At 40.4% G+C, this 22,108-nt stretch overlaps 4 protein-coding genes and 1 long non-coding RNA gene across 7 annotated transcripts in view; 4 read left to right on the top strand and 1 right to left on the bottom strand.

Moving 5' to 3' along the window:
• The window catches only part of LOC103513520, a 38,476-nt gene extending 36,449 nt beyond the window's left edge, over positions 1-2,027 (top strand). For all 3 annotated transcript variants that reach the window (XM_026826691.1, XM_017445851.2, XM_026826690.1), the window contains one exon: positions 469-2,027. In XM_026826691.1, coding sequence (XP_026682492.1) covers positions 469-636 — 168 coding nt within the window. In that variant the 3' untranslated portion in view covers positions 637-2,027. The remainder of the gene's footprint in view (positions 1-468) is intronic.
• LOC103513522 lies at positions 728-6,101 on the top strand. Its single transcript, XM_008478358.2, has 8 exons — positions 728-772; positions 913-1,068; positions 1,209-1,364; positions 1,505-1,660; positions 1,949-2,078; positions 4,103-4,617; positions 4,967-5,110; positions 5,557-6,101. The coding sequence occupies exons 1-8, from the start codon at positions 728-730 to the stop codon at positions 5,683-5,685; spliced, it is 1,431 nt and encodes a 476-aa protein (XP_008476580.1). The 3' UTR covers positions 5,686-6,101.
• A 6,500-nt stretch (positions 6,102-12,601) lies between these two features.
• LOC113469188 lies at positions 12,602-13,268 on the top strand. Its single transcript, XR_003392684.1, has 2 exons — positions 12,602-12,729; positions 13,194-13,268. It is a non-coding gene; the product is annotated as an uncharacterized LOC113469188 (long non-coding RNA).
• A 344-nt stretch (positions 13,269-13,612) lies between these two features.
• On the top strand, positions 13,613-14,527 carry LOC103513517. The gene is made up of 2 exons (XM_017445853.2): positions 13,613-13,818; positions 14,287-14,527. The coding sequence occupies exons 1-2, from the start codon at positions 13,709-13,711 to the stop codon at positions 14,513-14,515; spliced, it is 339 nt and encodes a 112-aa protein (XP_017301342.1). The 5' UTR covers positions 13,613-13,708; the 3' UTR covers positions 14,516-14,527.
• Positions 14,528-16,086: 1,559 nt separating this feature from the next.
• On the bottom strand, positions 16,087-18,546 carry LOC103513523 (neural proliferation differentiation and control protein 1). Its single transcript, XM_017445854.2, has 2 exons — positions 18,391-18,546; positions 16,087-16,346 (listed from the first exon to the last, which is right to left on the bottom strand). Exons 1-2 carry the CDS (start codon positions 18,401-18,403, stop codon positions 16,108-16,110), a joined length of 252 nt encoding a protein of 83 aa, XP_017301343.1. The 5' UTR covers positions 18,404-18,546; the 3' UTR covers positions 16,087-16,107.
• Between the last annotated feature and the right edge of the window lie 3,562 nt (positions 18,547-22,108).

Consider the following 22,108-nt stretch of genomic DNA (forward strand, 5'->3'; position numbering starts at 1 on the left):
ACGAACCTTATGTATGTGAGATAAAGTTCGCCCCGTGCGGGAATCGAAGACGTAACTAGGGCTTGCAAGGTATAGGTGCTACCTTCCAAGCTAACTAGCCTGGCTACTGTAATAAGTTAAAATGTTCATTATTTATGCATTATAACATGAACTTTGTGTTTTATTCCATAGGATACCGAGCTCCTCGGTGATTGTACAAGTAGGGGGAGCAAGTCTAGCTGTAATACAAGGCGGAGTTCCTATCAAGATGAACTGAGAGTGCTGTTCAATTATTGATGTTAACATGCATTATAACATGAACTTTGTGTTTTATTCCATAGGATACCGAGCTCCTTGGTGATTGTACAAGTGGGGGAAGCAAGTCTTGCTGTAATACCCGGCGGAGTTCCTATCAAGATGAACTGAGAGTGCTGTTCAATATTGATGTTAACATGCATTATAACATGAACTTTGTGTTTTATTCCATAGGATACCGAGCTCCTTGGTGATTGTACAAGTGGGGGGAGCAAGTCTTGCTGTAATACCCGGCGGAGTTCCTATCAAGATGAACTGAGAGTGCTGTTCAATATTGATGTTAACATGCATTATAACATGAACTTTGTGTTTTATTCCATAGGATACCGAGCTCCTTGGTGATTGTACAAGTGGGGGGAGCAAGTCTTGCTGTAATACCCGGCGGAGTTCCTATCAAGATGAACTGAGAGTGCTGTTCAATATTGATGTTAACATGCATTATAACATGAACTTTGTGTTTTATTCCATAGGATACCGAGCTCCTTGGTGATTGTACAAGTGGGGGGAGCAAGTCTTGCTGTAATACCCGGCGGAGTTCCTATCAAGATGAACTGAGAGTGCTGTTCAATATTGATGTTAACATGCATTATAACATGAACTTTGTGTTTTATTCCATAGGATACCGAGCTCCTTGGTGATTGTACAAGTGGGGGGAGCAAGTCTTGCTGTAATACCCGGCGGAGTTCCTATCAAGATGAACTGAGAGTGCTGTTCAATATTGATGTTAACATGCATTATAACATGAACTTTGTGTTTTATTCCATAGGATACCGAGCTCCTTGGTGATTGTACAAGTGGGGGGAGCAAGTCTTGCTGTAATACCCGGCGGAGTTCCTATCAAGATGAACTGAGAGTGCTGTTCAATATTGATGTTAACATGCATTATAACATGAACTTTGTGTTTTATTCCATAGGATACCGAGCTCCTTGGTGATTGTACAAGTGGGGGGAGCAAGTCTTGCTGTAATACCCGGCGGAGTTCCTATCAAGATGAACTGAGAGTGCTGTTCAATATTGATGTTAACATGCATTATAACATGAACTTTGTGTTTTATTCCATAGGATACCGAGCTCCTTGGTGATTGTACAAGTGGGGGGAGCAAGTCTTGCTGTAATACCCGGCGGAGTTCCTATCAAGATGAACTGAGAGTGCTGTTCAATATTGATGTTAACATGCATTATAACATGAACTTTGTGTTTTATTCCATAGGATACCGAGCTCCTTGGTGATTGTACAAGTGGGGGGAGCAAGTCTTGCTGTAATACCCGGCGGAGTTCCTATCAAGATGAACTGAGAGTGCTGTTCAATATTGATGTTAACATGCATTATAACATGAACTTTGTGTTTTATTCCATAGGATACCGAGCTCCTTGGTGATTGTACAAGTGGGGGGAGCAAGTCTTGCTGTAATACCCGGCGGAGTTCCTATCAAGATGAACTGAGAGTGCTGTTCAATATTGATGTTAACATGCATTATAACATGAACTTTGTGTTTTATTCCATAGGATACCGAGCTCCTTGGTGATTGTACAAGTGGGGGGAGCAAGTCTTGCTGTAATACCCGGCGGAGTTCCTATCAAGATGAACTGAGAGTGCTGTTCAATATTGATGTTAACATGCATTATAACATGAACTTTGTGTTTTATTCCATAGGATACCGAGCTCCTTGGTGATTGTACAAGTGGGGGGAGCAAGTCTTGCTGTAATACCCGGCGGAGTTCCTATCAAGATGAACTGAGACCTCTAGATTCAAAGTCCACCGTGCTAAGCTTTGCACCACAGAGTTTGTTATCTGAAAAAAAAAAAGGTTATAATATGTAAATTCCTCATAAACACTCACTTGGTGAGGTAATTTTTCCCCGACACTTTAATGAAAACCCTTTACAATTGTAAAAAAAAAAAAGAAAAAATCTTGTACCAAAATTGAACCTTTAAGTTAATGACATTTTGTGGGGGAGGGGGAAGCGAACGAAAAAAACTCCTCCGTCCGGATTTGAACCTACAAATCGAGAACCGGGGTCTTTCCCCTTACACCACCAAATCAGGTGTTTGCCCTATATGGATGTAGACTTGACGTAATGAGCACACGTTAGGTTCCATTTGGGGACAATATAAATAGCTCTAATATAATAATAGGCAGTTATAGTTGGTATAATTAATTTATAGACGGGTTTTATAGCTTATAGATATAGGGTTATGAGTCCATGAGCCGGTAATGAGTGAACGTGACCGCGTGAGCATAATGGAACAATACATTACCATGGCCAATAGTGACGTCCTATGTCTAGCGGTTCGGAAGTAGACTCCTTGTTTGGAAGACACGGGTTCATATCCTATCCGGGTGAAATAGAGTCAACTATGACTTCTACTTCTGATTAAAAAAAAAGCCCACTCCAAGGCTTAAGGTAGAAACGTACTACCATCACGTCACGTCACATGACCTTATGGGGAGTCCGAAAGATGTGGTTCAAAATGAGGGCACTATATTATAGGAGAACTTTGAAACACATCTTTCTTACGTGATATGACTCCCCGTGATGTCACATGAGCTCACGTGACGATGGCGTGAGGGCAGTGTAGCTATCATGAATGATCCTCTGGACAGCCCCAAACACTTTCTTTCACATTTCAAGGGCGGTGGTTAGTTTACTAACCACCTTATTTGTGCGTTGTAGGGGCAGGAGAAATGCATACATCCGATCCCTTTCCAGCGCAGTGGTTAGTTCATTGACCACCAGTTTTAGAGAGGGGTTTTGTTCTCTACGTAAAATTGAAATAATCAGTAACTTTGCTAGTAGTTTATCAAAATTTCGCTAGAGCTCTCTGAAAGGTTCCACAATCTTGAAAATATCTGCCCCTACTGCGCTCTAAAAAGGTGGTCAGTACATTAACCACCGCCCTTGAAAGAGTTGCTTCTATGAATCATGAACGATATCACCTACTATATTATGGGAGAACTTTAAATCACATCCTTCTGACTCCACGTGAGCTGACGTGACTTGAGGGCAGTGTTTCTACGTTTAGTAATGCTGTGATATCCATGGAAATTGTGAAGAGGCTCTCAGCTTCACCACAAATCATGATGATTGATGAATAATCTTGGTGTTGGCGTTGGTTATTTTTGGTGTCCAGGTAGGTATGTGGTATGCAATGTTGTTTACCTACTCTATCACCTCAGTGCATTGAACTGTAGTATGTCACTCTTCTCTTATCTCAACACTCTTTGACATCAACATTAAATATGTGGAACAAATTTTATGTCTCTCTTCCTCTTCCTCCTCCTCCTACTTCTATTCCCCTTTAGTTCTCTTTTATCCCATCTTCCTCCTCCTCCTCCTCCTCCTCCTCCTCCTCCTCCTCTTCCTCCTCCTCCTCCTCCTCCTCCTCCTCCTCCTCCTCCTCCTCCTCCTCCTCCTCCTCCTCCTCCTCCTCCTCCTCCTCCTCCTCCTCCTCCTCCTCCTCCTCCTCCTCCTCCTCCTCCTCCTCCTCCTCCTCCTCCTCCTCCTCCTCCTCCTCCTCCTCCTCCTCCTCCTCCTCCTCCTCCTCCTCCTCCTCCTCCTCCTCCTCTTCCTCCTCCTCCTCCTCCTCTCTTTCTCTCTTTCACACACACTTTCTCACCAGCCCTCTCTTTCCAATCTACCTCTAAAAAAAGCAAAAAATACAAATCACGTCGAATTAAACAAACGGAAAAAGCGTGAAAAAAGAGAAAATATGTACGTCCAAAAATATGTCACACAATTTTTCTCTTTCAATCCCGCTCCAAAATGTCAAAGAATGTTGTTTATTCACACTTTTTCTTCTCTCCAGGATCAGCCAAAGTTCACGTGGCTTCCTATCCCGTGCCACCACCCCGGGATAAATCATCTTCCAGAACTCACCAAAGCCTAGCCGACCAGCCAGCTAGACCTCACCAAAGTCTAGCCGACGCACCAGCTAGAAACCACCAATGCCTAGCCGACCAACCAGCTAGAAACTATCAGAGTCTAGCTGACGACCTCTCTAAACCTTACCGAAGTCTGATCTATAAAAGAAACTACCAAAGTTTGGCCGACGAACTATCGAAAGCTGACCAAAGTTTGGGCGATCTATCTTCCAAAGATCACCAAAGCTTGGCTGATTCTTCCAAAGATAACGATCAGTCTTCCAACGACCAGGTGGCAGATGCCTGGAACCCCCAAATCATTGCAGATCCTGAAGCAGAGGCTCCGGTCCTGAAAGACAGTCCTGTGCAGACTGATATTAGTGGTGTGCAAACTGAAGTGCGGAGTATGAGACCTAACTATGGTCTGAGTCTGTCCAAAACCACGCCTAATATGAAACGGGTAAGGATAATGTTAAAATGTTTTATAGTTTTAACTAAAAGCTGAGTTAGCTTAGTTGGGCGTATGGCTTGTAAATACTGGGCCGCGGGTTCGATCTCCGCCCGGCGCGGATTTTATCCTGAACGGATGAGATGGTTGCTGCGGTTGGCGGTATTTTGACCGCTTTTTGGCGGTTTTTGACCGTTTTTGGGCGTTTTTCAGCTATACCGACTAAACGGTTAGAGATATTGTAAAAGTTTGGCTATAAGAACAAGAACACCCAAAACAAGCATCATTCAATAGGATGAGGAAAGTCGTTTGATGTTCACACCAGATTTTTTTTTTTACTAGATGTTAATTATTTTCTTAGGTATCTATCAACCTGAGCACAGAGGTACGAAGTTCCAGCAAGTCCACAGAGTCATCAGAAGATTCTCTCAATACCACCACAGAGGATGATGAGCAGCCGAGGAGAAGACCCCCGTCCGTACCACCTAACACTCGACTGTTCAAAGTAAGTGAAAATCTAACTCTGCACTTTAGGTAGGAGGATTGCACCATAACCGTCCTCAAACCATTATAGTGGGTTTTACCAACCTTTTTAGCCCCCAACAGCCTGTTACCTTAACAAGCCTTTTAAGGACTGAAAAAATATTGGTTTTTATTTCCTTATCCTACTGGAAGGAAAGTAATATAGGTATTCGAGCAAGATTTTTGATGCTCAGTTTTATTTTCAAGAGGTTTGATAGTGGGAACCGTATTATCTAAGTAAGGTCTTATGGTCCCAGAAAGCCTTATTCTGTTTTCTCTTCGATTTCGGACTTATAAGGCTCCGTAATCAGTGCAATCACTCTTCTTTATTAGCTTTTTCTTATTAGTGTTGATCCAAGATCTCGATTCCAGATGGATTTTTAGATTAATGTCTTCATTTTGTACATAGTCAAATACTCTCATTTCCAGGAGCTGTCGAGTCTCAAATCCTGTCTAAACGAGGTGGATGAACAAATACATGTGCTCAAACATGGTATCGATAATCTTATCAAGAGTAGCTCGCAGAAAAGTGTCAACACCTTTCTTCAGCAACCGTAGGCACGTCGAACCCACCGGTCTGTGGATTGCAAGTCAAGTGTAATGAACCGCAGGTTTAACAATGGCCGAATGTGTTTATTCCGAATTATTTTGTGTTTTTTATTCGAGTAATGTAGTGTATAAATGAAGTAAAAAAATGAAAAAGAGGAGAAAAAAATATTAATTTCTCATAAAATTTGTGCAGGAATATTTTAAATTGTGTGTATTGTGCTAGTCGGTTAACAATTAACACCTTTGCAAAGAGCTATTGGTTTTATCATTTGTTATTTTTTCCAGTTAATGTTATTTTTTATTAATCCATCTGAGCCTGAAATGTCCCTAATTTTGTTATTAACTATAGGTACCTACTGTATTAATTGCGTATCTATAACCTTCTTACGTTACTTTATTTATTTCTACCGTTGGTTAGATCCGGGTATTTCTTTATGTTTCAATCAGAATTTTGTGTTGTTCGTATTAAGAAAATTTGTTTTCTTTATGTCATACTCGATTTCGGGGCCTTTATGAATAGCATAACTCTATTATTTACGGAGGTGAGTTCCGTCCTGTCCTGTTACTTGACTCGCTCAACGTTGCTTAATTTCAAATGTTGATAGAATTTGATTAGGTACCAATGAAATATCTTGAGAGTTTTGAAATAATGAGATTTGGGGTTCAAATATAGGGTAAAAAAGAAGAAGATAACTTGTATAGACTTGTGTTTTTACATAGTTTTGGTTACCAATAGGGTTTTCATCCAAATTTCAAGGTCTAAAAGAGTTCTGTATCTATGGAATAATTTATTTAATCATAAGATTTCGGAATGATACCAATGAAATATTTTGAGAGTTTTGAAATAATGAGATTTGGGGTTCAAATATAGGGTAAAAAAAGAAGAAGATAACTTGTATAGACTTATGTTTTTACATAGTTTTGGCTACCAATAGGGTTTTCATCCAAATTTCAAGGTCTAAAAGAGTTCTGTATCTATGGAATAATTTATTTAATCATAAGATTTCGGAATGACCGCAGTAAAATTATCAATCAATATGTAGATATTTTTTCATTATCTAATAATAGGGTAAGCGCACCAAATATTTGCCACATGGGTAGACGGGTCGTAATGCTATATCGACTACCTTCATAACCGGGGCCCATTCCACGAAATATTTCTGTCATATTTTTTTAATTTTTTATTTATTATTATTATTATTTTTTTATAGTGTTCCTTTCACCCTTAAAAAGTGGCCAGTAATTGGTGTACTTACCCCTATGACTTAATTTCTATAGGTTAATTTCTAAAGTAACTTTCGGATAAAATACCAAGACGGTAGGTAACTTACAAACACTGGCAAATCTGGGTGTAATGTGAACTTATTATAGCTTTACTATTTTCTCACAAATTTTTCACTTTATCAGAAAAAATTGTAAAACCAACCCAAACTGACATAATTTACTGGTAAACTGTCTCTAACTCACCTAATCAAATTTTTTGGTAAAACTGAACCATAACCATAACTGACTTAAATTACTGGTAATCTGAACCTCGCTCGCCCTATCTAACTTACTTTAATTCTTTAATTTTAATACCTAAATACGAGGTGTGGCTATAAAGTATCGAGACTGATGCTAACTACGGGAAAACTACGCATGCGGCAATGTTGTAATACACATCATTTTAAAGCTTGAACTCTCATCTTTTGATTGAGGGGTATCACATATTTGTACTCCAGTTAGTTTTGGATTTATCTTGGAATTTGTAAGACCCCTTCCTTTCACTTCGTCGGAAATTTTATAGGTATTTTTTTTTATTTTGGAGCAACAAATTGTTGTGAAATTTCTAGAGAAAGCCGATACCGAAACTCTTTCTTCGTAACAACAAGTGTGTGGGGACAATTGTTCATCACGCATGCGAGTTTTTGAGTGGTTCAAACGTTTCCAAGGCGGTCGTGATGATGTTGAGGATGATGCACGTCCGGGCCGTCCCTCTAGCTCAGAAAATGAATGGAACATTGGAAAAATCGGTAATCTGCTCCGATCTGACCGAAAGTAAACAATCAGAATGGTTTCTGAAACCATTGGCATTGACAAAAAATATGTTTGGCAAATTTTACATCACAATTTACACATGCAACAAGTGTTTGCAAAAATGCTGACAAAAAATCTCACACTTGATCCGTAAAAAAAATTTCTATAGGTTAATTTCTAAAGTAACTGTCGGCTAAAATACCAAGACGGTAGGTAACTTACAAACACTGGCAAATCTGGGTATAATGTGAACTTATTATAGCTTTACTATTTTCTCACAAATTTTTAACTTTATCAGAAAAAATTGTAAAACTAACCCAAACTGACATAATTTACTGGTAAACTGTCTCTAACTTAATCAAATTTTTTGGTAAAACTGAACTATAAATTACTTAAATTACTGGTAATCTCACCCTCGCTCGCCCTATCTAACTTACTTTAATTCTTTTATTTTATTACCTAAATACGACGTGTGGCTATAAAGTATCGAAACTGATGCTAACTACGGGAAAACTACGCATGCGGCAATGTTGTAATACACATCATTTTAAAGCTTGAACTCTCATCTTTTGATTGAGGAACTACACCACCACAGGATACTCAGAAAAACAGTCAAATTAGCAGATACAAAACGCAAAAACCAAAGAAAACGATGTGAACCAATCTCTAGATTCAAAGTCCACCGTGCTAAGCATTGCACCACAGAGTTTGTTATCTGAAAATAGAAAGTAAAAAGAAAGGTTATAATATATAAATTCCTCATAAACACTCACTTGGTGAGGTAATTTTTCCCCGACACTTTAATGAAAACCCTTTACAATTATTGTAAAAAAAAAGAAAAAATCTTGTACCAAAATTGAACCTTTAAGTTAATGACATTTTGTGGGGGAGGGAGAAGCGAACGAAAAAAACTCCTCCGTCCGGATTTGAACCTACAAATCGAGAACCGGGGTCTTTCCCCTTACACCACCAAATCAGGTGTTCGCCATATATGGACGTAGACTTGACGTAATGAGCACACGTTAGGTTCCATTTGGGGACAATATAAATAGCTCTAATATAATAATAGCTAGGTATAATAATAGGCAGTTATAGTTGGTATAATAAATTTATAGACGGGTTTTATAGCTTATAAATATAGGTTTATGAGTCCATGAGCCGGTAATGAGTGAACGTGACCGCGTGAGCATAATGGAACAAAACATTACCATGGCCAATAGTGACGTCCTATGTCTAGCGGTTCGGAAGTAGACTCCTTGTTTGGAAGACACAGGTTCATATCCTATCCGGGTGAAAAGAGTGTAGAGTCAACTATGACTTCTACTTCTGATGAAAAAAAAGCCCACTCCAAGGCTTAAGGTAGAAACGTACTACCATCACGTCACGTCACGTGACCTCATGGGGAGTCCGAAAGATGTAGTTCAAAATGAGGGCACTATATTATGGGAGAACTTTGATTCACATCTTTCTTACGTGATATGACTCCCCGTGATGTCACATGAGCTCACGTGACGATGGCGTGAGGGCAGTGTAGCTATCAGGAACGATCCTCTGGACAGCCCCAAAGGATGGGTTAAGCTTCTACGAATCATGAACGATATCACCTACTATATTATGGGAGAACTTTAAATCACATCCTTCTGACTCTACATGAGCTCGCGTGACTTGAGGGCAGTGTTTCTACGTTTAGTAATGCTGTGATATCCATGAAAATTGTGAAGAGGCTCTCAGCTTCACCACAAATCATGATGTGATTGATTCAGGTGCCCATCGTATCCGATGATTCTGCTTCAATCAGCTGAGCTCTGCAGAGAATGTTGCGTACATACATACGTACAGACCATGGGCTAAAAATCACTTTTTTGACATCAGGGGATCCCAAAACGGATATTTCCAACCACCGATTTTGAACATTTGGACCGATAAAAATCACTTTTTTGACATCAGGGGATCCCAAAACGGATATTTCCAACCATTTCCCGATTTTGAAAATTTGGACCGATTGCAATACTTTCATTATCAGGGGACCCCAAAACGGATATTTCCACCCATTTCCCGATTTTGAAAATTTGGACCGATTGCAATACTTTCATTACAGTATAGCCGCTAAACTGTAGTAATAGAAAGTAAAAAAGCCCACTCCAAGGCTTAAGGTAGAAACGTACTACCATCACGTCACGTCACGTGACCTTATGGGGAGTCCGAAAGATGTAGTTCAAAATGAGGGCACTATATTATGGGAGAACTTTGAAACACATCTGTCTTACGTGATATGACTCCCCGTGATGTCACATGAGCTCACGTGACGATGGCGTGAGGGCAGTGTAGCTATCAGGAACGATCCTCTGGACAGCCCCAAAGGATGGGTTAAGCTTCTACGAATCATGAACGATATCACCTACTATATTATGGGAGAACTTTAAATCACATCCTTCTGACTCTACATGAGCTCGCGTGACTTGAGGGCAGTGTTTCTACGTTTAGTAATGCTGTGATATCCATGAAAATTGTGAAGAGGCTCTCAGCTTCACCACAAATCATGATGATTGATGAATAATCTTGGTGTTGGCGTTGGTTATTTTTGGTGTCCAGGTAGGTATGTGGTATGCAATGTTGTTTACCTACTCTATCACCTCAGTGCATTGAACTGTAATATGTCACTCTTCTCTTATCTCAACACTCTTTGACATCAACATGAAATAATTATGTGTAACAAATTTTATGTCTCTCTCCTCCTCCTCCTCCTCCTCCTCCTCCTCCTCCTCGTCCTACTTCTATTCCCCCTTAGTTCTCTTTTTATCCCATCTTCCTCCCCCTCCCCCTCCTCCTCCTCCTCCTCCTTCTCTCTTTCACACACACTTTCTCACCAGCCCTCTCTTTCCAATCTACCTCTAAAAAAAGCAAAAAATACAAATCACGTCAAATTAAACAAACGGAAAAAGCGTGAAAAAAAGAGAAAATATGTACGTCCAAAAATATGTCACACAATTTTTCTCTTTCAATCCCGCTCCAAAATGTCAAAGAATGTTGTTTATATTTATTCCGTTAACACTCAGAATTATACAAACGTTAATAATAATAAAATTATACTTCTGATTATCTCAGATTTAATTTGATAAAATAATACAGTCAATCCTGGAGAGAGAGACTCCAAGGGAGAAGCCATTTTTTTCCCTCTTATTTCTTTTCGACTAGCTTTTGCCAGTTCTTTCCTCCTTTTTGAGGTTTTTGTAGATACTTTTTCCAAAGGTAAATTAAAATGGAGGTTTTCCCTTGAAAAATGGGCGGATTTGAAAACGCCATATTCTCTACGAGTATTTCTCTCCAATAACGTTTCCTCTCTGATCCAGGTTCGACTGTAAACTGTAACAATATTATTTGAGATTGAATAATAATACTATCACATGGTGACGGAAAAAGAAGAGTGGCATTGTTGTTGTTATACCTACCTTGTGATTATCTCAGATTTAATTTTATAAAATAACACAGTCAATCTTGGAGAAGAGAGACTCCAAGGGAGAAGCCATTTTTCCCCTCTTAGTTCTTTTCGAATAGGTTGGTATCCTTTGCCAGTTATTTCCTCCTTTTTAATGTTTATGTACTTTTTTCCCCAGATGTAAATAAAAATGGAGGTTTCCCCTTGAAAAATGGGCGGATTTGAGAACGCCATATTCTCTACAAGTATTTCTCTCCAATAACGTTTCCTCTCTGATCCAGGTTCGACTGTAAACGGTAACAATATTATTTGAGATTGAATAATAATACTATCACATGGTGACGGAAAAAGAAGAGTGGCCATTGTTGTTGTTTTGGAACTTCTGGGCATGTTGCCAATAGTTACAGACGTAAGCGTAACTCACGCTCTGTACATACCTACGCCTTAGTGGCGTGTGCATCAAGTAATAAAACAATAATGATTCACTCCAGTAATTGTCAATTTATTGTTGTTGTTTTTGAACTTCTGGGCGTGTTGCCAATAGTTACAGACGTAAGCATAACTCACGCTCTGTACATACCTACGCCTTAGTGGCGTGTGCATCAAGTAATAAAACAATAATAATTCACTCCAGTAATTGTCAATTTATAATGAATAAATTCTCAATTAAAATTTTCTATTCTAGCAACTTTGCATTCCAAGTTACATAAGAATACTATAGGTGTTAGAGTATTAGAGGGTGAGCAGTAGGCTCCGCCACTGACAACACGCTTTACCTTCATAGTTAATTTAATGCCAGATATTTCCTCTTCTCAATATTATTATAATCATTATGATCACTCTCACTATATCTCTGCTTCTTTCATACTGAAGGGACATGGAAATTTCATTCTGCCTATGTATACAATAGATTAATTCTTATTCAAAAATAGAACTTGTGTTTAACCTGCCTTTTCGGAAAGGATGATCTTTCTTTGTTTCCTTCAGATTTCTGAATTACATTGGATTGGAACTTCAGAGCAAAAGGAGTTAAAAACAAAAACACCTTGCCGTTTTACGGAATTTTAAATAATTTTGAATTTTAAATCATCATTTTGGTCTATTTTTTTTGTATACCTGCTGGACCTATTTTGCCTATCATAGTTACAATGTGGGTATTGTCTAGAAGTCTAGATGGTCACCTATTCGAATACCAACCACGCGCAACGTTTCAACTTAAGTGATCTGTTGCATACTGGTGATTCAAGGTGGTATCCCCGCGCCTGCCCCTGGCTTGAGTTAATTCTCAACCGAACTGATCTATTGAACCAAAACCCCAAAATGCCTCACTTTTCTCTTTTCTTGGTTTCCAGGTAAAGCGATGGCAAGATTCGCTGACAGGCGTGGAAAGTTCTGACTCCGCCCCCAGTGGTAGCCCCGCCTACTCACATGCCTTTGCTGAGTCCAGCCCTCTGCAGGACTCCGCCCCCAGTGGTAGCCCCGCCTACTCACACGCCTTTGCTGAGGCCAGCCCTCTGCAGAAGTCTACCACCCTCCCCTACCTACCTTCCACTAGTCAAGCCACGCCCTTTGAGGCCACACCCACTGGTCCTCTTGCACAGGTAATTTTTGTGTACCTAATAAAAGAAATTAGCTCATTTTTTTTCCCTCGCTCCGCCCAGGATTCAAACCCACCACTTGTAGCTTCAGAGTCAGAGCTCTAAACCACTCGGTTTGAAAGGTCCATTCCATAGTATGTTCCTCATCAGAAGGGCAAAAAAGACTCAATACTTCCCATTTACCCAAGTGCTGGGTCAACAAAAGAAGAGAAAAAAATATGCCCGCAATTTGAATTTTTAAATCGAAGCTTCTTTGTTCAAATAAATATAAATAAAAATGGTTTATGTTGGGAAAAAAAACGAGAACAAGAGAGATACCATTGCAAATATTGCTGGTATAAATTGTTGTCGCTGGTCATCGAACCCTGTGCAGGACAAGCAAGCGCGTTACCATTGTACTAACCTTGCCCCTTATCTTCATTCAGTGTTTAAAATTTGGTTCTCATCAAACCAACCCTCTTCCCCAGGTCCCACCTCCTAGTCACACGCTCCCGAGTCGACCCGAGTCTTCCCGAACCTATTTCAAAGCGTTCGACTCCAGCTTCCACCTCGGCCGTTCTAAAACTTTTGTTTGTTTCCTTCAGATTTCTGAATTACATTGGATTGGAACTTCAGAGCAAAAGGAGTTAAAATCACCTTGCCGTTTTATTGAATTTTAGATCATTTTGAACATGTATACCTGCTGGGCCTATTTTATCTATCATAATTACAATGTGGGTATTGTCCAGATGGTCACCTATTCGAATACCAACCACGCTCAACGTTTAACTTAAGTGATCTGTTGCGTACTGGTGATTCAAGGTGGTATCCCCGCGCCTGCCCCTGGCTTGAGTTAATTCTCAACCGAACTGATCTATTGAACCAAAACCCCAAAATGCCTCACTTCTCTCTTTTCTTGGTTTTCAGGTAAAGCGATGGCAAGATTCGCTGACGGGCGTGGAAAGTTCTGACTCCGCCCCCAGTGGTAGCCCCGCCTACTCACATGCCTTTGCTGAGTCCAGCCCTCTGCAGAAGTCTACCACCCTCCCCTACCTACCTTCCACTAGTCAAGCCACGCCCTTTGAGGCCACACCCACTGGTCCTCTTGCACAGGTAATATTTGTGTAATAAAAGAAATTAGCTAATTTTTTCCGCTCCGCCCGGGATTCAAACCCAACACTTGTAGCTTCAGAGTCAGTGCTCTAAACCACTCGGTTTGAAAGGTCCATTCCATAATTTCCATAGTATGTTCCTCATCAGAAGGGCAAAAAAGACTCAATACTTCCCATTTACCCAGGTGCTGGGTCAACAAAAGAAGAGAAAAAAATATGCCCGCAATTTGAATTTTTAAATCGAAGCTTCTTTGTTCAAATAAATATAAATGAAAATGGTTTATGTTGGGGGGGAAAAAAACGAGAACAAGAGAGATGCCATTGCAAATATTGCTGGTATAAATTGTTGTCGCTGGTCATCGAACCCTGTGCAGGACAAGCAAGCGCGTTACCATTGTACTAACCTTGCCCCATTATCTTCATTCAGTGTTTAAAATTTGGTTCTCATTAAACCAACCCTCTTCCCCAGGTCCCACCTTCTAGTCACACGCTCCCGAGTCGACCCGAGTCTTCCCGAACCTATTTCAAAGCGTTCGACTCCAGCTTCCACCTCGGCCGTTCTAAAACGTCGCCCGACATCAAACGCGCGACGGTTTACATCAACATTGGCGACCACTCGAAAAAGTCAAAAGACTCGAACCTGTGTCCCGCGGATGAGAAAGCGAGTGAGGAACCGGAGAAACAAATCACGGTGTTGAATATTTATGAGGCTGAGGATGGGACGAAGATTGTGCAGGATGTCAGCAAGCGACGGAGCTGCTCTACCGGTAGAGAACAGACGGGTGAGTGACTGATCAGTAGGGTTAGGTAGCGCGCAAAATCAGTATTTCATACACATATGCGCACAAACACATTAATGCGTTGCCTGCGAGGGAGCTTTGCTCGGGACATTTGATGTGACGTCATCGCCTACGGAAATTACAACTTCAAGGGTAACTAGCAGTTTCATGGTAAACAAAAATAGAATAGAATATACCTTGTTTATCCTGCTGGGATAGGACTGCACACTTCGCAGAAAATATAGTGAGATTGCACACTTCGCAACAACCACAACAAAAACTCTAGCAGATAAATTCAATAAATAGTTCAGATGCATTCCATAGTTCAGAGTACTAATCGCCGGTTCCAGAATAAGAGTTTAAACTCGGTTTAAGTTTAACTCTCGGATTAAGTAATCTGATTCGCTAAGTGCCGATTCCTCAAAGAGATTTTAAACTCCGGTTTAAACAATGTGATTGGGTAAAATTTTTGAAATTCTTCAAAATCAACCAACCAGATTCCCAGATTGCTTAATCCGAGAGTTAAACTTAAACCGAGTTTAAACTCTGTGGCCCGGGTCACAAAGTTTTTCTATGGGATATCATTACTTTTTGAGTCCCCGATTCAAGGGAATACAAAATAAATAATATAATTGACGTCGTAAATAAAAATTTAATCAAAGGATGGGTAGTATTAAACTTTAAATAATATCGATTTAAACTAGCGGTTTTAATTTAGGTTGGAGAGAAAAGGAGGAAATAGGAGTTTATTTACTTATTTTTAAATGCTAATAGGAGTGTATTTATTTATTTTTAAATGCTATGTGAAACACGAAGATATGAAGTATTATTATTATTATATTATTATTATTATTGGACAGGATAGGAGAAAGTCAGCCGTTCCAAGAACGAACATTATCCCATGAGGATAAAATCCGCCCCGGGCGGGAATCGAATCCACGGCCTAGCGCTTACAGGGCAGACGCACTACCAACTAAGCTAACTAGGCTGGCGTCTCAATTGTTTATATAACAAGGCTTGAACGTCACTGTATAACTGCTAAAGTTTTTTGGTTACGGGCGTTTTACTCTCCATTTGGCGACAAGCTATCCCACTCACCCAGCCTGAGTGGGGCCAGGGAAAGCCAGCAGCTACGTGATTGCCTACATGGTCACCCATCCAGATATCAACCACGCGCAACGGATAACCTCTATGATCCACTGAGAAATGGTGCGCTTAACGTTCTTTCGCCTCACTGCTGGCTTGGACTAAAGATTGATTCTACGTTCTCAGGCGTTTATTTATTTTATTATTAGATTTTTTGTTTACATTTCTTTTTCTTTTTTAAGGTTTTATATACTTGTAGGAGTCTAACATTGTGAGCCCTTCCGCCCAACGAAATTTGGGAAATTCCGTACGTCCTGGTGTTAAGGAGCGCGGTAGCGCTCTGCCCCGCTAAGTCAAAACAGTTTGACATCGCTACTAAGAGATATACGCCACACGGAAAGTAGCCGTTTTCAGGCCCTTGTTACTTACTTCTCCAGTGCCAGGATCTGCTGCTTCTGATGCTGATAGTGGTACATCTGGGCGGAATGTGCCAGTCTCCGGTCCCCACTGGAAGGCGGAGTACCATTCTTCGTCACCCCTCCTACACTGTACGCAGGATACTTGACATCCGCGCCTAGCTTGGAGTTGTGCTGCAGTTTGTACCAGGAGTACGCGCCTAGCGCTATTACCAATAGTAGCGCGACGCTACAGCCTGATACGAGCGCTGTGAACCGGGAGAAGAAAGAAGATTAGCTACATGAAGAAGAAAGAAAAGAGTTCTAGACAGTCTTATTAATCTACACTGGGGTAGAATCTCTACAAAGTGTACAAAGCTCTTTCTCCTTGGAATTAGGTACACATTGTTTGACTAAATCTACTTTCTCCGTATAGGTACATGTTGTGTGAAGCTTTCAGCTCAGAAGTTCCTAACAAAAGGGTAAAGCTACAGCAATATAGTACATAATTATGTAGTTCCTAACAAAAGAATAACAACACCAGTTCAACAAAGTAAGTTCTGTTTTAACTCGACGATTTTTTTTTTTATGATACAGAGAGAACTAACTCTTAAGGCCTTATCGTCCCGAAAAGGGAAGAGAGAAGGAAGACAGGATAGGAGAAAGCCAGCGGTGGTGAAAACAAACCTTATCTGTTTAGGATGAAATCCGCCCCGGGCGGTAATCAAACCCGCGACCTAGCGCTTACATCTTACAAGGTAGCCGTGCTACCCCCCAAGGTATCTCCGCTTGGTTCTACCTCTTATGGCTACAACTGCTATACACGGGTAATTCTTGTGGCGTGTTTATTTCAGGGTAACGGACCGGAAAAAGTTAATAACTACTAAATAATAGACTGACAGTAGACTCTGTGACGTCAGAGTAAAAATTTGCGTTTCAATTTTCGTCTCGGCGTAACTTTTTCATTGAATTTGAAAACTTGAATTTCAAGTAGGGTAGGTACTTATCAAGTTTTTTCGAAGCGTTTTAATGCCTCCCGAAAAAAAAACGAAAAGAAAATAATTACTTTCGTAGCTTAGTTAGGTATCTACTTACTTTTAAAATGCCGAAAAATAAACTCTGGAAGAATAACAAAAGAGAAGTTTATGTTTTCAAGTTCGAGGGAGTTTTCGAAGAAGTTTGCTCTTTTAAAATTGGTACCTACTTATCTGCCAACTTTTTTTGTAATACATATAGCGTATGTAGGTAGCTACTCGTGTCGGAGGTGCATCTTTCTATCATTTTCGCTGGTTTAGTGGTTGGGAGACTTTGGTGAATGATGGAGTGGACGCGGGTTCAACCCCCGGACTCCAAAGATACCCACTATAGTGCAGGTCACTACTCCAGTCAAAAATAACATTCTCAATTTCTTACTGACAAATGGTAGGTACCTGTCGTTGATAATTTGTGACAATATTTATTCTATTTTGGCTCTATGTAGGCAGGTAGGCACGTACCTGGGCATATGGAGCCCGAAAATAAAACTTCATGAATGGGTCAGTCTAGTTTTCGCGGAACATTCGAATTTTCATAAAAGAACAAAAATACCACCCATTAACGACGAGGAAGACCCCCCTAAAATACATAACACAAATTATGGAAGATGTCAACTGAGATTCTTTTGCCCAAATGAAAAGACACGCCCAACTAAGACATAGATGGAAAGCTGCATCAAACCAGTTGTATAACTGATAACTCCTTGCTGATGATTAATGACGGCGGTATGGCAGAGGAAATAAAGGAGAAAATGCCCCAAAATGGTCAAACCAATTTTAAAAATAAAATGCAAAGGTATATACAGGTATACACAGGACTGTGAGCACCCCCCATTAATCACCTGCAGCAACCTGATAGTGGGACTTGGGCTGGGATTGAACCCACGCTCTCCTGATTATTAGGCGAAAAATAAAAAGAAGAAAAAGGAGAAGAAAGAAGAAAAACTCAATCCCAACCCAAAGTGGTGACTTTACCGAAAAATTAATAGCTTCTCCCTAAAGGGAATTTAGCTTAAAAAAACATGCGTACATATACATACATCATACGTACAGACCATGGGCTAAAAACCACTTTTTTGACATCAGGGGATCCCAAAACGGATATTTCCAACCATTTCCCGATTTTGAACATTTGGACCGGATTGCAAACTTTCATTATCAGGGGACCCCAAAACGGATATTTCCACCCATTTCCCGATTTTGAAAATTTGGACCGATTGCAATACTTTCATTACAGTATAGCGCTATACTGCAGTAATAGAAAGTAAAAAGTACTCACCCACAAAATACATGCTGTCATCATCATCATCAAATCCTTCTCCCTTTGTGATAAACACCTGCGATTCCTGAAGGTGCCCATTCTCTTCCTTGCCCTTGTGGACAGAGCTGAACTTGGGATTAGTCTTGTGGACTTGGCTTGTTACGGGATCGTCCTTTGCCTGTGGACGATGTTATAGAAAAAATTATCGAATAGTTTTTTAAAAAAAATTTCCGTACCTAAATTCCCTATCGTTCAAAGTCCCTCGCCTAATCCACTAAACTCTCCACCATGGGCAAGGACAGTCTGCACAGCTCCAGCACCCACACCATGCACACGCGCCATCCTCGCTCCCTCCACACCTGCGTCAAGCACCCCTCCAGCCGGCCCTGCCTCCGTCAACGGCGCCTATGCAGCTGCAAGCTCCGGAAGCAATGCAGCAAGTTCTACAGCCAGCTGAGACTCGACCAGACCGCGCGGGTCCCATCGCCGGCGGGAGCAGCTGACGCGGGCAATATCAATGTGAACGATCATGTCAAGGAGATCTTTTTCAAGACCGCTCGGCAGCTGGAGGCCGGAGACCCAGAGAAGGTGGACACAGACTACGCCGACATGTACACCCTCTACAGCACTGTCTTCACGGAGAATCGAAAACTGAAAGAGAAGCTACGTCACCTGGACGGGGGTGACATATCCGATTCCGCGTCTAGTCGGGAGAGTAGTGAAGAGGAAGGCGGGGATATGTACACCAGCCGAATAAAGAAAATTTACAGGCTGTACAAGAAACTGGTGCGCCAGAATTACAAAATGCAAAAGATCATTCTGAGTAAATCCTCGTGAAAATGTCTCATTTATTTATTTATTAAGAATTTCAAGAAACTGGTGCGTCAGAATTACAAAATGCAAAAGATCATTCTGAGTAAATCCTTGTGAAAATGTCTCATTTATTTATTAAGAATAGCTGAATTCCGTCGCTTCGCTCCGGAATCCCGCTAGTTCATCCCAAGGCATAGCCAAACTTGTAGAAAAGGCATGGCCGAACATGTAGAAGATAATAAAAAATACGGTCGCGCTGCGCGCTCCCTATTAGCTGCATCTGCATAGTTATCAAACTAAAAACATAAACGAAACTCAAAATGTTGGTCGAGAGCGGAACATTTCTCTCCCGCAGTCTCTGCACTCTGTGTATTCCTTATGGTGGAGATTTTAGCGATCAAAAATTGATCACATCTCAGGATCGGTTTAGATTTTCGCAAAATCCTTTCTAATTGCTCACCTAGACCACAAAAGAAATATTCCTACCAAATTTCAGCTTTCTAGGTGTTGTGGTTCAGGAGATAGAGCGATCAGTGTGTGAATATGAAATGTGAAAAAGTGAATGGATCTTGCTTTTATAATATAAGATAATAGATGTTGTGACGTCAAAGTTTTGCGAAATACAAACAGTGCAAAGTTACACCAGTGAGATTCTAAACAGCTGTCTGCCTCGTGCTTCCATATTGAATCTCCTCTCTAGGTATTGTATGTACAACCCCCGGGGGCTCCGGGAGGTACATTATAAAACTTTGCATCTCCAAAAGCTCCAGGACAAGTTTTAATTTTAACCCTTTCACCCCCAAAGGGACAATACGTCCCACAGAAACATGATTTTTAAAATGAGATATTTGATCACAAACCTATCGAAAAAATTTTGTTCGTTGCCACCCCTGAATACTCGAGAACCGTTTGGAATTCGGAAAAATCCTAAAACACGTATTTCTTTATTTTCAAGGGGAACCTATTTTAAAGGGATCTCAATTTTTCGGAACTGTCAGGGGCGGCTCCATAGGGGTCAAATTTAAAATAGTAGTATTTTGGTACAAGTTTGAGCTCAATCCAACAACCAGAGCAGGAGTTATGACCCCTCTGGGGCCGCCCCTGATAGTGCCGAAAAATTGAGATCCCCTTAAAATAGGTTCCTCTTTAAAAATAAAAAAAATACCTACGTGTAAACCATGCACCATTTTGAGTAAATAGTTAATGAGTAGTTACTTCATTGTGTCTTTTATCCGACATTTCAAGGAGAAGATACTACGGGATGTTAATACCACACAGACCACACGAGTCTAAACGCAGAAACTGTTTCACCACACGCCACTGTTTCAAGTACCGATGACGTCAAACGAAGCCCTTGTTTTGTTGTTTTTTCCTTCAAACTTTTATATTGAATATTATTTTTGACTGGAGCAGTGACCTGCACTATAGTGGGTATCAAAGTCCGGAGGTTGAACCCGTGTCCCTTCCTTCATTAACCAAAGTCTCCCAACCACTAAACCAACGTCTCACAATCTTAAAACACGAAGCACAATGGTCTTACAAGACACTAATGGCTATGGAAGCCATTACGTTCATAATACACTAAAAAGCTTGTGAGCTTAGAGCTTTATGTCGTCTAATTGCAGTAGAACAATTTTCTGAAAGCTTTTAGTATTAATCTACACTGGGGTAGAATCTCTACAAAGTGTACAAAGCTCTTTCTCCTTGGAATTAGGTACACATTGTTTGACTAAATCTACTTTCTCCGTATAGGTACATGTTGTGTGAAGCTTTCAGCTCAGAAGTTCCTAACAAAAGGGTAAAGCTACAGCAATATAGTACATAATTATGTAGTTCCTAACAAAAGAATAACAACACCAGTTCAACAAAGTAAGTTCTGTTTTAACTCGACGATTTTTTTTTTTATGATACAGAGAGAACTAACTCTTAAGGCCTTATCGTCCCGAAAAGGGAAGAGAGAAGGAAGACAGGATAGGAGAAAGCCAGCGGTGGTGAAAACAAACCTTATCTGTTTAGGATGAAATCCGCCCCGGGCGGTAATCAAACCCGCGACCTAGCGCTTACATCTTACAAGGTAGCCGTGCTACCCCCCAAGGTATCTCCGCTTGGTTCTACCTCTTATGGCTACAACTGCTATACACGGGTAATTCTTGTGGCGTGTTTATTTCAGGGTAACGGACCGGAAAAAGTTAATAACTACTAAATAATAGACTGACAGTAGACTCTGTGACGTCAGAGTAAAAATTTGCGTTTCAATTTTCGTCTCGGGGAAACTTTTTCATTGAATTTGAAAACTTGAATTTCAAGTAGGGTAGGTACTTATCAAGTTTTTTCGAAGCGTTTTAATGCCTCCCGAAAAAAAAACGAAAAGAAAATAATTACTTTCGTAGCTTAGTTAGGTATCTATACTTACTTTTAAAATGCCGAAAAATAAACTCTGGAAGAATAACAAAAGAGAAGTTTATGTTTTCAAGTTCGAGGGAGTTTTCGAAGAAGTTTGCTCTTTTAAAATTGGTACCTACTTATCTGCCAACTTTTTTGTAATACATATAACGTATGTAGGTACATTTGGTACATACCTAAAACGTATTTAGGTACATACCTATAACGTATGTAGGTACATATCTACTCGTAAGTCGTAGGTACATCATTCTATTATTTTCGCTGTCACTAATAATTTGTGACAATATTTAATTTAATTCTATTTTAGCTCTTATGTAGGCACATACCTGGACTTATGGAGCCTGAAATAGAACTTCATAATTGGATCACTCTTGAGTTTTCGCGAAACATTTCAATTTTCAAAACAAAAATACCTACCTATCGACCACGGCACGGCGGCATGGCAGAGGAAATAATGTAGAAAATTCGCTCCCATGGCGTAGTGGTCACTGCGCTCGCCTTGCACGCCGGAGACCCGGGT

This window comes from Diaphorina citri, unplaced genomic scaffold (genome assembly GCF_000475195.1).
Source record: "Diaphorina citri unplaced genomic scaffold, Diaci psyllid genome assembly version 1.1 scaffold981, whole genome shotgun sequence".
Lineage (NCBI taxonomy): Eukaryota > Metazoa > Arthropoda > Insecta > Hemiptera > Psyllidae > Diaphorina > Diaphorina citri.